The sequence below is a fragment of the Taeniopygia guttata genome, chromosome Z (assembly GCF_048771995.1).
Source record: "Taeniopygia guttata chromosome Z, bTaeGut7.mat, whole genome shotgun sequence".
Taxonomy (NCBI): Eukaryota; Metazoa; Chordata; class Aves; order Passeriformes; family Estrildidae; genus Taeniopygia; species Taeniopygia guttata.
In genome coordinates, this window is record NC_133063.1 from 68,567,473 (window position 1) to 68,583,775 (window position 16,303).

Genomic DNA, 16,303 nt, shown 5'->3' on the forward strand with positions numbered 1-16,303 from the left:
TCAGTACTCAAAGGTAGCATCACAACGTACTGTTTTGGTATAGAATATGTAAAAGATACATATAATTTCATTTTTTCAGCAAGTTTTTTGAAGTTTGACTTAGTTTCATTCCATAGAGTCTTCCTCCAAATTCTTCTAAGTTATTAAAAATTATATTGGAAGTTTCACAAAGGGGTACCTCCTAGTATTTATTATTTAAATACAGTCTATTTCTAGAAGCAAATATTTTCCTCTTTTGGCACAGGAAGTGAGTATTCTAACCTCTTGCAATAATGTTTTTGTCATATCATGCTCTCTTAACACTGTGTGCTTCCCATTCTTAATTGCCTCAGAGTACATATATTAATATTATGATAGCTATTTAAACCAAATTTCCCATGTTACTGAAAAAATCCTTAAGATGTTTTCTGTGGATAAGTAGGTAAAAGAGATCTGTGAACATCCACAGAAAAATAATTAACCTATAATAGTTTCTGAAAGCTGTTACTTTTTTTCCCCTCACGTATTTATTTTTTGCAAGGTTTTTTATCTGTTTTGTTTTGAGCTTATTTTCTCAATTTTGCTCCCATTTAGTTATGTTCCACATTTTAAACTTGGCATAAAAGATTACTGCTTGAGAATGTGCGAATATACTTAAATATAAGAGAGAAGAAGAAAATATGAAAAAAAATACTCAGTTGTATGACTGTCGGCAGTAGCTGAGTTTACTTTGATATACATAAAAATGCCAGTTTAAGCTTTGTACTATAGGCTTCTCATGTTACATTATTAAGAGCCATAGGTTTCAGGGCACAAAAAATTTATGCTCATCTTTAAATTAGAAGCCTTGTGATAGTCTGTTAGTCTGTTAATCAAAAAGAGAATTTCTACTGTTTTTCTGAGCAGTTTGGAGGGCACCACTGAATATCTGTGTACGTGAGAGGTAAATAGTTCACTTATTGTAACACTACTGATTTATCTCAAAATTAGTGATTTCATGCTAGAAGTCTGCTTTGTGTGTTACTATCCCTTTGTGGTTTAGTTCTCACCTGTGTGATTTCCATAATGGAAGAAAAGGCATCCTGTTCTTCATAGGAAAGATTCTACTAAGATTTGGTATCCTGCTGTTGAGTACGTTGCAGAACAAGAGTTTGTAATGGCTTCTTACCTTTTTTGAGTGCTTAGAATTGTCAATTTTATCTTTACCATAAAGCAGATGCCTGTTGCTGCAAATATTTGCAATGTTCAGTGGAAGCAAATGTCCTGGAAAGAGTCAAGACTGCAGTTTCTTTGCAAAGAGCTGGTCTGATGAGGGTATAAACCTTGTCTTTATACCAGGTATTTTTCTCACATAATTAGTAGGTCTTAGAAGATAAAGGAGACAATTTTTTTTTAAATGAAGAAAGGCTAAACACCTGGAAATTTTTTTTCAGAAATAATTTTAAAAAATTCATTAATTCCCATTCTTAAATTTAATTTAAAAAATCTTTTTCATAAGGAATAGAATCAAACAGAAGAAATTTATCTTTAGTTGTTACATTATGAGCTACAAAACATCATCCACACAGCTAGTCTTCCAGTAGGTGACAAAGTAAAGATTTACTACTTTTTCTACAAGAGAAGAATGTCATGTTTATAAAAAGGTAAATGTCAAGGGAAAAAAGACAAATTAACATTGCTTAGAATTACCCAGAAATCTGCAACATTAGCAGTATTTCGCAAAATGTAAGATAAAACACGGTTGTAAATACTTGCCTCAGACCACGGAAAAGAAGCCATCCTGAATAACTATTTATTTATTAGTAGTCAGATGTAAGTGTGTTTCTGATTGGTTTTGTATGCATGATCTCCCTTGTAAAACAAACAGCGTCTTAACCTTAGTGGGAGATGATAAATCCTTGGAATGCTGAATTCCTCTTTGTTATTGGTTTTGGATATGGTTATTATTGATGAATATTTCCATAACTTCATTGCAGCATGTTTCCTCCTCTTATGTGATACTTGACCATGAACCTGAATGGTATGTAGGTGTTAACAGAAATACTACTAAATTACACTAAGTTGTAAACAATTCATGAACTATATTAGCAAATCATTAAAAATTACCTCAGAAGAACAACATGGCAGTAAATCCCTTCAGTAAAGGTTTATTTTAGACTGAAGAAGGAATGAAGTTCTGGAAGCAAAACCCTTAGTACAAACGAAGTTATTACAACCTTGATTTTATTTTCCTTCCAAACTTTTGAGATGCCAGGGAAATAAAGAACATCTGTTCTTGGAGAGAAACATGTTTAGTGATTACTAAATTCCAAGGTTATTATTTTAAAGGAATTTAGGAAAAAATGAGAGAATTAATCCCCAGCACTACTCTCTGGCACCCACCTTCTCCTCAGAAAAGGTGTTTTTCTAATGCCCCTTGTGTAGTGAAGCTAATGTACTTGTTCAAGAAAAAGCGTAACAGTAGTACCAATTATCTCACAATGCCTTTGTCAGTATAGAGTCCTCTACACTCCTGTAGTAGGCTTTCCTGAATCAGAATTATTTTTATCAATCTTAATAAGACTGATAAAAATTTTAAAAAGAGGAACCTTCCCTATAACACCAGTCACTAAATGCTCCAGAATCTTGTGTATGCAACAAACATCTGTATCTCTGACATAGTGAACAAGATAAAGGGGAAAAAATGAGGCATCTCTGTCATGGCTTAGATTTTACTTCAAGATGCATTGCTTGTGTATCTGAAGCTGGGAAACATGCCTGCAGTATTTTCATTACAATCTTCCAGTGTCTTTCTTAAGTTACTTATATCTCTTTCAGTCTCTAAGTTTTACTTCCAATCATACTTCCAAAGATACCTGCAACTATTTTCAGTAGCAGTCTGTTAATCATATTTAGTCTTTGAGTTATCAATATGCTCTAAGGTTCTGAACTATATGAAGGCAATCTGAAATACTCAGGATACCTTGTACTTCTGAAATGCTATTGCAAGATCCCTTTTGGAATATATTTGTTTATTGTCTGGAAGTTTTCCTATGTAATATTTCACAAGTCCATTATAAATCTTCCTCCAATCGTGAAGGAGAGTTTTTCCCTGTGTTCAGAAACAGGCTATTGTTCTAAGTGACAAGAATTCTTCAGCAGGTTATCTAGCTTTCTAAAATGAAGGGAAGAAGGTTTGAGAAGTACAAACAAAAAAACCCACCACAACAAAACAGTTCAGTGATAAAGAGTAAGAGGATGAGATCAATAGTTTCTGGCATAGAATTATTTTAGATTCCCCTCCATGCTCCTAGGTGAGGTTGACTTGGTCAAGAGGTTTTAAAATTAAGTCTTCTTAGCAAGACATTTTGGAAACTGTAGAAGACAATTACAGGCCTGTAGATCTCCTCAGAGTGAGGCTAAGTAAATGTAGAGTGATGATACCACAGAATAGTGATGTTTTTTGGATAGTTTCACATTCAGGGTCTTGACATAGTGAGTATGTATTTTCTCAGTGCTCTGATTGGTTGAGCAAAGTATGTATCAAAGCATGATGCGGTTGTTCCTTACTATAACTCGGTTCCTCCCCTCTAATGGAGCACTTCCATGGTGCTCACTGAGCAGACAAGCACTGGGGTCCTGGTATCATGAGTAGTTAATTGAGCTCTTCAATTGCTGTGTCCCAAAAGTTTTTGAAAATCTCATTGGTGCAAAATCAGCTCGAGGAGTTCCATTTAAAATCAGTTTGTCTTATGCGAAAGGGACAAATAAAACTAATTACAGATTTTTTTCTTTTTAACAAGATTTCACTTTTGAACAGAAGAGAATTTTACGTGCTTGTCAGTGGGTTTTGTCATAGCTTAGAGTTTATCAGTGCTCGCTCTGCATGATGCTTTACTTAATAATTATCACATTAAAGATGAAGCTTCAGCATTAGGTTATCTTACATCAAGATTAAATATTAGAATATTTGACCTGAAAAAATTTGCCCCAAAAGAAAACACTTGCTAAAATCTTTGATCCTATTAATATTTTAAGTCGTTACTTTTTTTTTCCTAATATTATGCTTGTTGCTTTGGTTGAGGCCATTTCTCTTTAAAGACAACTCATATTTTTGTGTGGTTATGTCAGAGCATTTTGACATCAGTCTTTAAATTAAAATTTAGGAAAAACCTATATTTTATATTATTAGTCTCCTTAATGTCTAATTAAATATAGGCAGCTGTAGTTTCAGTGGAAATAATTTGGCAACAATTAATAATTTTCAAATGCAAACCAGAAAACAGTCTATCTTCTCTCAGTCCTTAAAAAGATGCTTGTTTCAGTGATGTGACAATGCAGACTCTTGCTTGATGAACATATGGCTGAAGAACTCATTTACCGTATTTGGTAAAATTTTAGCCTGTTGAAGAAGACTATGTATTACAAGTTGATACGTTCTTGCAATAATTGCATTTTGAGCTTTTAGAAAAAACAATACTTTGATGAAAGAAAGTTAAAACGGGATGTAATCACGAATTCTTTTCCTTTGACAGATTCTGGTCCATATTCTGTTTTAGTTTAGCCTCAGAAAAACTAGACTGGTGAATCTATTGTGCAGTAATACCCAACAAAGAGATGAGATGAAATTGAATTAAAATAACTCTTCGTCAACCTTTATAATTATTTTAAGGTATTTATTGATTGTACTGTTGATAGAATATCTTAAGCCCTTTCATATAATTGTCAAGTGTTAAAGGCATTTCTCCTCACAGTCTTTATCTCATATACTGTCCTCTATGGTGTTGCATAGCAAGATACAATTATGATGTAAGGAGACTTGCTCTACAGAGCCAAGAAACAATTGTTATGTGAAAAATAGAAGCAGTCCCAGGTGTCACGAATGATAATGGTAAAAATATAAGCAAGAGAACAGGATTTTGAAGAGATCTATTTAAGAATGTGAACTGCAGTGTAAAAAGTTGAAGTCTTCATTGGTTGCCAGGTATAATTGTAGAACAAATGTAAAATAAAGAATGGCAAGATTTCAAACAGAACAGACAGAAAAAACAAACAAAAAAACCCAAAACAAAACAAAAAAACCCAGGAGAACTTCTCTTGGAATATCAATACCATATTCCAAGAAGGATCATGTTGAAGAGGGAAACTGGTAAGGCTAAGTAGATGTCATGTTAGGGTTTTTGATGTTTATTGTCAGCTGTCCATAGGGTTCTTTTCTTCCTTTCTTCTCTTCTAATGTGGTAAATGTGAACTTCATTTTGCAAAGCAGTCATCTGCTGTCCTTTACTGTAGTACTGGCATCATTTTTGGTTTTAAGTACTTAACAGCCCTTAACCTTAGTGCCTTCTGGCCAGTAGTTAGTAAAATACCTTGTTATTTGTTGTTCACAAAAAAGCTCATTCTTCTGGAGATTTTGTATGATTGGGTTAGTATTTATGTTCAGGAAGTTGGTAAGGTAGTGTGTTTTTTTCTGTTCACCTATGTTTATGTACTTTTTCTTGAAATACTGTGTTTAATTACCATGCTAGGGTATTTCTTCACATGGTAGTGTTAGAATAGCTCTCTTTCAGCTTTGCAAGTTGGAGAGACACAGGTCATTGATGTTAAGGGATGTGACAAGTTCTCTGAATGTTCATCTTGTTAAGATAAAATTGAAGAGGGACACAGGAAGAGTTTGCATGTCCTGTATTCCATTTTGTCTGAAGAGCTTCAAGCAGACCTACTGTATGGCTCTCTGCCACTTCTGCTCTGTGTGTCCAGTTTTTAGACTATAAGTAGTACCGATAGCTTTCATGATGTCTCAGTTTTCTAGTAACCTAGTTATTTCCAGTCAAAGGAAAAATAATTATTTACTGCAGTGTTTTACCATCTAAATGAGACAGGCCTTAGACACCAAAGCTGATTTTATGATGAGCACCTCCATTGATTCACTCTGCGACCACACTGAGTTACCCGATTCCTGTAAAATTATTTTAAAACATATTAGCTGTGGAAGGCCTACACACTTATTGACTTGCAGAACACAGTCGTGAAACAAAATTGAGCTGTTAGTAGTAAATCTTTATTTGCATCTGTAATTCTGAATTGAAAAGGTGTTGAGTCACAGTGCTGTATCATAATTTACAGAAGAATACATGTGTAATAGCCTGTCCTTCAAATGGACAAAAGAATTAATGTATCAATGTTGTAATGATGTTCCCTAACCATACTTCCACCTCAAAAGAACTCTTCTTTAGGAAAGGTGAAAATCTAATTGCAAGCAGCAATAGGGAAGACAGAGTGTCTCAGAAATAACTTCTGCTTGCCTTCTGAAAAATATATATTTTCTTGGGAGGTGGAAGCTTCATTTTGGAGGAAGACAGATTGATTTCTTTAATCCGTGATAAGTGTGCTCTTGCCTCTTCAGAAATGAAATTGGTTTGTGTACGTGGACTAGGTTACAGCAATGAGTCAGAAAAGCAGGAACATTTTGTCAGTACAGAACTTACCACAGGGTCCTCATCTTTCACTGGTGTATTTGCCTTTCATGAGAAGCCTGACAACTTATAAAATTTGACATTAAATTTTTACGGCTGTCTTTGAAAAAAATGAGGTGCACAGACTTCTTTTAGTACTGTTTTGTCCAGTTACCTTAATGGAAGGAAAGTGTTAAATTTTTATTAGTGTACGATTTTCCTTGACTCCTTTGCCGTTCACCTCACTAATCCATTTGAACATGGGAGATGTCTGTGTTACTTTGCACTCTCACACAGCCCATCATCTGTCAGGAACTGGAGATTTGTGCCTGAGATTTGTATCATAATCGTACTTGTAAAGGTTTGGAAGGGGCATTCTATTCAGTGTGGCACTTAGGGCCTGAAATAGTAAGCTTTTCTAACAAAGAGCTCAGTCAAATGAATTAGCTTAATAAATATGTTGCTGCTAATACCCACATCCTTGGATAATATGTGGATATATATGCACAGAGCATTAACCTATCTGCTGATAATTGATTCATATTATATGGTTTTAAGCCATCTTTTTAGACAGTATATAGGTTTAGTTTTAAATGTCATTGTTTATGTACAAAATACAAATTTGCCTCTTGAGAACTAATGTTAATAATTGTAACATATTTGAATTAACATTTTTGTACTGCTTGTATTGTCAGAATGATTTTCAAATGGGGTCACTGTGGTCTTAAAGAAAGCTGTTACGTTGATGCATAGAATTTTTGAAAACTTAATATAGTAATTGATTGATATATTACTGGTTAAGTAGAAAGTTTAACATTTGATAGTAGATTTGTAGCTTGCTAAGAGTTCCTTTGCTACCTTCTAGTTACTAATTTTAAGAGTATATGTTAGTTTACTTGGGTTTGATTTTTATCATTTGTCTTTACTATGTTGCTATATGTAATATTAAAAAAAAAAATCACAACTTTTCACTTCTGTCTTTCCTTTTTGTTAATATTTATTTACCAAAATAAATATTGCCTGCTCTAAGCAAAAATTTTATGCAGAATTCTAAAGTGAGGTGTTTTAAACTCTATGATGACAGGACCACTGTGATTTCTTTTTGGTGGTAGAAAATCTGTTAAGCAGGCAAAAATATAAATATGTTGTAGTTAAGTTAATTTTTTTGAAGGACAGAAAAATGTTTACAGAAAAAGTTAACAGAATGATGACTTGGTTTGTTTTTTGGTTTTTTTTTTTTTAATTTCTTTTAAATCAGAATAGATTATCTGTTTCAGTAACCAAAACTCGATCTGTTCTCTGTGGAGCAGTAGGAATACATTTTCTGTAATGAAAGCATCTTTAAAATGCATGCAAGCAATTTCAGTTTTAAAATCGCACATGAAATTGTCTAACTGTGCTATTATTATTAAAATAATAACAAGAATGAGCTAGAAATCTAATTTGAATGCTTAGAATAATAAGGGGAGAAATATGATAAGTAGTTGTCAATATTAAAACCAGCTGAAGGAGGAAGGCTTCAGGCCTTGTAGTAGATAGAATGAAACAGCAGATTTCAGTATCCACAATCCTTTCAGTATTAAATTTTCAGTAAAATAAAATTACTTGTATATGAAAACATAGCCTTTCCCCAGCTCTCTTTTTTTTCCTGATCAGCTGATGAAGAGACTAGCAGCTCGCTGCTTTGCTGGCTTGTTAATTTTATCCCCACTAACTGTGATTTCCGATAGCCGGCCTGCTGATAGTGGTAAGGTAAATATCCTTTTTCATTGCCGTCTTGAAGATTCAGTAGAACTACATCACAGGCATGTGTAGGTGTGTAACACATCAAAAGTCGGTGTTCTCTGTATTTCAGTGTACAACTGAGTGCTTGAGGAGAGAAAAGACATTAACTGTTGACAGCCTTGCATGCTGTATTTATCGTTAGGTTTTCTAGCTTCCAAGATATGCAGAGAAATTTCCTTTTCTTAATCTTCATTAGCCTCAGTGGTTTATAGCATGTGTCCTGCTTTAGCCAAATGAATATTAATGAATTTGTATGCAGAATATTTTTCCCCTTCTTCTTTATTCGTAACTCATCAGATCTCGAGCCTCCTTCATAGTGAATATCTGAATGCTGTGGAAGCATGATGTAAATTGTCTTTTGATTATTAAGGCCTAGTTTCAGGCTGTCTCACAGATTCTGCTTTTGTGTTTGTCTGTAGATTTGTACATCGGAGGATGCATACGAAACAGATTTCAAAATCTCACTGTTTATTTAAACATTCTATTTTGTGTTATGCATCAGGTTTTGTTCACAAAATGTTTTTGAAGAGACATTGTACACAATTGAGAAAAATTATGTCTAGGCTGTAATCACTTTTTTTATATTGATTGTTATGCTCACATGATCATAAATATTAGCCATGTTTGGTGCTGTGGAGAAATGAAGGTAATTGCCTTAGGATTAGAGCTCTTTCAGCTACGAGAAAGGATTGATTAGCATTTGCATGTACTCAAGGCAATATTGAGAAGCAAAAGCGACAAATATCAACATCAGTTATGTTCTGAGAAAGCATTAATCAGAGAACCTTAGTTTTAAGATTTTTTTTTCTTTTTTTTTAATTTCAGTTCTCTTATGACCTGGCATTTTTATTTCTTTTCATTTGTTGGCTTTCGCAAAGCATGAAAAGTTCAGCTTCTTGCTTTATGATGTGGATCTGATAGTGTGTGTGAACACTTTATTCCTAGTTTGGTTTTTTGTAGCAATTTTTTTATCCCTCTGTGTAGAGCTGCTGGGTCTGGTTAAAAGCGTACATCCAGGTAATTGAAACAATTGAAATTAGGATTAATTGTCTGTGACTGTGTGTATGGTTTAGCTTTTGGTACGGGTTTTTTGCACCCCATGTTATGAGTCCTGTTTACAACAAACCACTATACTGTCAGTGCTTCTGCCTACCTCATGGTTACTGTTCTATAAGAAAATTGCACATTTTGAGATGATTTTAACACTTCAATGATTTAAAAGTTGCTTAAAGGGCTTGGAAGAAGAGTTGTTACTACATAAAGTATCTCTGTTTTGTGTGTATGCACAAAGAACTGTGTGTGAGCTGGCTTTGAGAGCTGAGCAAAATTTAGACTGTCCTGTTTCAAAACATGTGTTATCAAAGGCTGTTTTTGCATGGAACTGTGTAACCAAGAACTGACTCTGATGTGAAGAAATGAATATTTTCTGTACATTTACTGAGACAATACCCCAGGCTAGTATACGTGAAATATGATTTGGTGCAGAATCCAAGGTTCAGATAAAACAGTGTGTTTAGATGATAGTGGGATCCTTAGGAAAAGTTAATGTTTGGTGTCCTTTGATTGCCAGTCAGTTTCTTGTACTCTTGTTTATAAATAAACAGAACATTTAGAGTTGAATTATCTGCATCATGTGGAATTGCAGAGGGTTTTTATTGTTGTTTTTAAATATAGTTTGTTATTTGCTTTTGCAATATCTCTTTTGTTTAAAAGTCACACTTTTTGAATCCATGGTTTCCAGGCAATTGAAGACGGCAATTTGGAAGAAATGGAAGAGGAAGTCCGGCTTAAAAAGCGAAAGAGACGAAGAAACGTGGATAAGGACTCTGGGAAGGAGGATGGAGAAAAAGCAAAGAAAAGAAGAGGCAGACCTCCTGCAGAGAAGTTGTCACCCAATCCACCCAAACTGACAAAACAAATGAATGCCATCATTGATACTGTGATAAACTACAAGGACAGGTGAGCTTGGAGACAGTCTGTCTCTATTACGTGTGTTCTCTCCATCCCTGCTGATACCACTCTCTGCAGTTTATAACAGCTTCATTTTTTTCAGTCCTTAGAAAGACATGTTGACACTACTTTTCTGAAGAGTAATTCCTCCTAGGGCCTGATCCTGAAAGTCTCGCACTTCATAGAGTTTTTTTTTAAACGCTCATTTGATAGAAAGTTGTTGAAACACAATTTTTTAAAAAGTAAGACAAAAGTAAGTGTAGAGCTCCTATGTAGGAATGAAGTCATTCTGCTCAAGTTGTGTATTTAAGAACATTCAGCTTGAGCAGGATTTTCCTTCAATTTAGTGAGTCTGTGTTGAAATTAATCTTTTCAAAGACATGGCTACAGATTTATTAATTCAAGTTTATATGGGTCTCAAAATCAAAGACTGAAAGACTACCCAAAATGTGTAGGGCTCATATCATGAGCATTAGAGCTGCCAAAAGAAAAAATACAGAAATACTGAAACATCAGAGATAGGAGCCTGTTTGTCAAGAAATCCCCATTTTCAGCATAAAAATACACTAAATAGTTGGACTTCAGGGAAAAAATACTCCTTCTAATCTGAAATGTCATCTGAAGACTTCTGTTTTGCAGATTTTCAAACTGCAAATCACCTATGCTTCATGAGCAAGAAATTGAGAATCAGTTCATAATGTCTTTGAATCAGACTTGATTGCAGAAGTTGTATTTAAACTCAGTTTGTATCTGCCAGAAATCAGTAAAACCTTCTTGTGTGCTTATCCCTTCCTTGCTGGACATTAAATTACTTAGATCATATAGCACTTATTATAAACTAAGTTAATACTAAATGCATTGAGAGAAAGCCAAGAAGTATTTGCATTAGGTGACCTGCATCTAGGTGTAGCAATGTATTTTTTGCCTGTAAAAAACAGTAAAAAATTTCAGCCACTGACTTTAAATGGCAACTTTACTCTGCCCTTTTTGCAGCTACTGTTCTAGGTCTGCATCTGTTCTAGCTTAAGGGTAGTTTGGGGGGTACTTGATAAAGCAGACACTGCTGTGATCTGTGAGTTTTTTTGGATATAACTGTTAAAATGAGCCATTCTGTGATCTGTGGGCTCTTTCTAGAGTACATCAAAAAGTATTTTATTTTATTGGAACAGCATTCATAGCAACAAACATGATGAGCAAGAAGCTGACTACAATCTCAGTGTATTTACCTTGCCATGACTCTCAATTAACAGAATCGCTGAGAAGGAAAAAGTGTTTTAAGTTTAGGTATTGCAGTCAGGACTGGAAGGAAGCATCTCTGCATTTTAGATCCTTGGCCTTGAACCTTCTTTTGAAGCCAAGCATTTCTGATCAGGATATCTGTGGGAACTCAAAATGTCCCTCAGATATTTTTGGAGGTTCCAGCCCCAGTCAGAAGCATTTGAGACCCTGGCAAGCAGCTGGAAACAGCTGTGATTTTGGGTTTGAGCCATGGAATGATTTACCAACCTTGCAGGAAGAGCAAGAAGTCACAAAATTTTAGATATTATAGTAGAAGTAGTCACAAAGTGGAGGGAAGAATTTTTTAGTGCTGTACAGGGTGGGTTTTAATGCTTGTACAGGGGGGTTCTAGTTTTGTACATGGGGGTCAGGTTTTAAGGTGGAAGGATCTAGGCCTGTCCTGTCATCTCTTTTCTTCTTCCTTACCTCCATGTTTTTGGTGATGTTGGCACTCACAGATTTGTTTAGAGTAGAAAAGCACCATTTAATATAGGTAATAGGCATTGGGGGAAAACTGTGAACATGTAACACATAATATATCATATAAAAGACAGCAGCAGCCCTGGGTGGGAGGAGAAAAGAAGGTGAAAGTCAGAGAGGATGTCAGGGTGTGTGTGTGTGCCTATGCCTGAGCTGCTGAGCAAACCGCAGCAGCCTGAGAAGACAATATTTTAGATAACTTGCAATAAACAACAAAGACCGAACAACAAGAGACTGCGGAGCCTTTCTTTGGAAGCACGGGTTGGAGGAGAAGTTTTTACACCACACAAAGCCACCCCGCAACCTAGGGTGGTCTTCGACAGATATCTACTTCTCACTTTTAAAATAGCAAGTGAAGTTGCTTCCACTAGCCTTCTGTAGGGCATAGCTACTGATAGTAACTGATGGCTTCTGGGGAGGTTAAAGATTTTTACCTTGTACCTTGCTTGTACCTCAGGAAGTTCCTATCTGATTTAAGTCAAAAAAAGTTAACAGCTGAGCTTTTATGTAGTGACAAGGCATACTGTTTCCTCTCCCTGGAGCCCACATTTATGCAAGACAGAATTGCTTCCAATTGAAAAAGTGTATGGACCTCTGTTCTGTAAGGAATTAAAAATACATCTTAAACTGAGCTCTTCAGTGCTGTAAGTTATAAGGAGGAGTTCCAAGTTTCTGCACTCTTGATTTTTTTGTGAGAGAGCATCAAACCACCCGATACTATGAAAAAGTAGAATTACAAATTTAGGCAACAGGGAACTTTAATGTCCTAAAATATTTGGGGTTAACTTGCTCTAGAGTTTAATTAATATTTTCAGGATTTACAGCTGTAGAATTAAGTGGGTTTTAGACATTGGAACCCTTCAGTTTTGTTGAGGGTTCAGTGTTTGTTCAGCTCTGGGCTTTTGTGAGTGTGAAGGCAATTGGGGCAAGTATAGAGGGACAGGTTAATTGGAAGAAAAGTAGGCCACGGGTTTCATCTGGGGAAAAAAAATAGGTTTTCATGTGTTTAGTATTTGAATACTTGAAATCATCTTTGTCTTTAGCTTAAATCAGTGCTAAAAGATGTTCATCTTTTCTTTACAATAAGTCCAGAGGGCTCATCAGGACTATGAAGAACCAATTGTGTCCCAAAAGGTGGTCAGGTGATATCTATCCAAAATCTTACTGACTTAGGCCTGAGTTACTTTGTGAAAGCCAGTTCTACAATCTGTAGTAAGTTTTGTGCAGTTTAAAGGGCAGCATGAAAAAAAGTGAAAAGAATACATTACTAAGATATTAAGTCTCTCCATGCTTTATCTCATGTTTTCCCTTGCTTTTGAGAAGAGTTGCTCTTAAATACAGAATCATATTTCTGTTCTTATTAAAGCCTTTTTTTAAAAAAATAAAGGTAAAATCCATGGTGCTCACAAAAATCTGAAATACTAGTTGGCTTCTTTTCTGTGGTGACACTGTTAATGTGTCACCACAGAATGTTAATGCAGGGAAGGATTCTCCAAGTGCTTCCCTAACTGTCTAGAACTTGACTTTTGTTGTAAATATCTGGGGATAAGTACCGCCCTTTCCTCCCTCACTTAAAAAACATCCAACAAAATTGTCAGTCAAGGAAAGCTAAAGATATCAGTAATACAAAAATAGGCTTTAGTAAATAGTAATTGCACAGTCAAATTTAAATGTGAAGACCAAAACTAGTTTAAACAGACATATTAGCAATACTTTAGGTAAATTTTTGGTGTGGATAAATGATATGATTCTCAAAAAAGGGAATGCAGAGGTCATTATCCCACTACTTGCAAACCTCCAATAAAAAAACTCCATGCAAGAAAGGGGAAGTCAGCACTGAAGTATATTTGCTCTTCCTGCCATGCCCTCATTGCTATTTCAACCATTTAATTTAGATTTGTCTTTTTGATGCAGTACAGTTTAGTAATCCTCCAATTTCCTTTTATTCCCATTGTGAATCCCAATGTGCTGTTGATTTTAATGAAACATTCCATTGGCAATAAGTTTAATAGTTCTTAGAGAGCAGTTTACAAGTAAAAGCTGATTTTCTTAGGATATTTCTAGAGAGCTAGAGACACACTGAAGGAGAAAAAACTGCAATGAGATTTGATTTGACTGACAGCATCTAGGATGTGTCCCATATAATAAAGAAAATAGTTTAAAAATGAGAAAAAGGACAAAGATGGAAGACACTGAGAATGTTCAGCTTGGACTGCTTCAATGCCTTTGGTGTGAGAGTTGTTGAGATCTTTGACAAGTTGACAGGACTTGATTTATGCAGTTTCTTTTGCATTGGATTCCAGTACTGAGTGATGTGCTTCAAGATTTTCTTCATGTTGATAGGCATTTCTTTATTTTATCTTCATATTTATCTTTGTTAAACTGGAAACAGATAGCTGGTACCTCAGACTGAAGAACTGTGGGGTACATTAAGTAGAAATTACTGTTGAAGTCACTGCTACCTTTTTAAACTACATCTGTGGTCTCATTACTCAGCTTTCAGTAGTAAACCATAAAACATGTAGTGGTTCTACAGATTCAGATCCTTTTTTACTCTTCTACACTGCTTTGCCATAGTAGGCAAAGCTGAATTAATGTAGGTTTCATCTATATTCTTTTAAAATTGAGAATAGATCTGTAATGAAGCAAAAGTGGGAAAGAAAAGATCGTCAAGATCCTTTGACTTCTGGTCATCTGATCTAATGAAAGATGTCTCTGCTCAGCTACAGCAGAGAAGTTGAACTAGTTTATCTTCAAAGGTCTTTTCTGACCCAAACCATTCTGTGATTCTATGATTTTGCTATAGCATTTTTAGGGTACCATAGGAAGAGGGTACAAGATAGTATGAAAGAAAGGCGATACAATGAGTAAGGTCATTATCTGTGTGAAAATAAATAAAAGTACCTAGCTGAAGGCACTGTTTAAAAAGTTACTGATAAACTGGAACAGAGTTCTTGGAGAATTGGTGTTGGCATAGATCACAATATATTTATGATATGTATTAAAAATGAGGAATGTCCTGGCCAAAATGAAAACATCAGTAGTAGTATGTTAATCACAGCAGATTGGACACAGCTAGGTCTGGAATAAAATAAATGGTGTGAAGTACGGTATCTCAGAGTGCATTATATGATACTCAGAGACCAAAAATAAGAAACATTTCTTCTGATTGAGGAATCAGTTCCGGTGGAACTGACAGAAGAATTACCTGGGCAGAGAAATTATTGATCAAATCCAGATATGATCCATCAATATTGTCCAGACATAAGAAAACAGGAGTCCTATTATGGCTCTATTGCCTATGTAGATATGGAAATACTCATTATGGGTGTATGTCATTATATGTGATACAGTTAAGACTTGTATATGGTACCTGAATGCTTTTCTATTCAAGAAGGATTAGTCTAAACCGAGAAAAGTGTAAATAATTACTTCAGTGATAACTAGCATAGAAGAGTTTTAAAAGAGGAAACAGCTTAGTTTGTTTATCCAGTCTTGAGAGGGGTAGATGGTTGCTTTCAGTAAATTCAAATGGGAAAGAAGGGAAGCATAAATACAGGAAGTATAAAAATATATAAAAATATAAGATGTGGTCATAAGGTTATATGACTGGAAGCATTTATTAATTCATGCAAGTTATTAATTAAGAGTTCTGTAATCTTTCCATATGGAATGGTGGGACAGAAATAACTAGATAGATGTGGCCTTTGTTCCTTGATTTAGTAAGTTCTGTATGATTATTTACGATACCAAGACCCTAGATTCAGGGACTTTGGAAATATCTTTCCAGTTACACATTGATCCTGATCTTCCCAAGTAAAGCATCATCCTTGCAGACTTCGTTTGCAATACATATTAATCTGAGATTTTGCTGCAATTACTTCTTAAGCTAAGATTTAAGTGCCGCTACACCCTTGTACCTTGATCTAACCATGTAGTGTAAAACATCTGCTTACAACTAGAGGGCAACTTGCAGTTCATCAGACCAACATGTTTTTCCAGTTACCGTGCTTTTAATTAGTCTTTCTTTCTCTCTAAAGTTGGGAATGCCCATAAAAATTAGTATAATGGAATCATATGTTATTATGTATGTTATGTTTTCACAACACAAAATCAAAGAACCACAGAAGGGATCCATTTGGGTGAGACCACAGCAGGTTATTTGGTCCAGCCTTCCTGCTCAGACAGGGTCATCCCAGGGCACGTGACACAGGGTTGCTTCAGACATGGCCCCGTCTCTGGGCCATCTGTTTCAGTGCATGGTCACCCACACAGTAAAGCAGTTCTTCCTCATCCTAAGGTGAAACTTTTCTGTGCATTGGTATCTGCACTTTCCCTCTCATCCTGTTGCTTGGCACCACCAAGTCAGTTTGGCACAGAAAAAGTAGTTTGTATGT

The 16,303-nt window shown here is 35.3% G+C and overlaps 1 protein-coding gene across 11 annotated transcripts in view; it reads left to right on the forward strand.

Moving 5' to 3' along the window:
- SMARCA2 (SWI/SNF related BAF chromatin remodeling complex subunit ATPase 2) overlaps positions 1-16,303 on the forward strand; it is a 116,875-nt gene that overhangs the window by 86,378 nt on the left and 14,194 nt on the right. For 10 of the 11 annotated variants that reach the window (XM_072922456.1, XM_030258815.4, XM_072922460.1 and 7 more), the window contains one exon: positions 9,940-10,157. In XM_072922456.1, the coding sequence (XP_072778557.1) occupies positions 9,940-10,157 (218 nt within the window). Of the gene's footprint in view, positions 1-8,007; positions 8,166-9,939; positions 10,158-16,303 lie in introns of those variants that run through there. The other variant, XM_030258821.4, reaches the window with a different exon arrangement.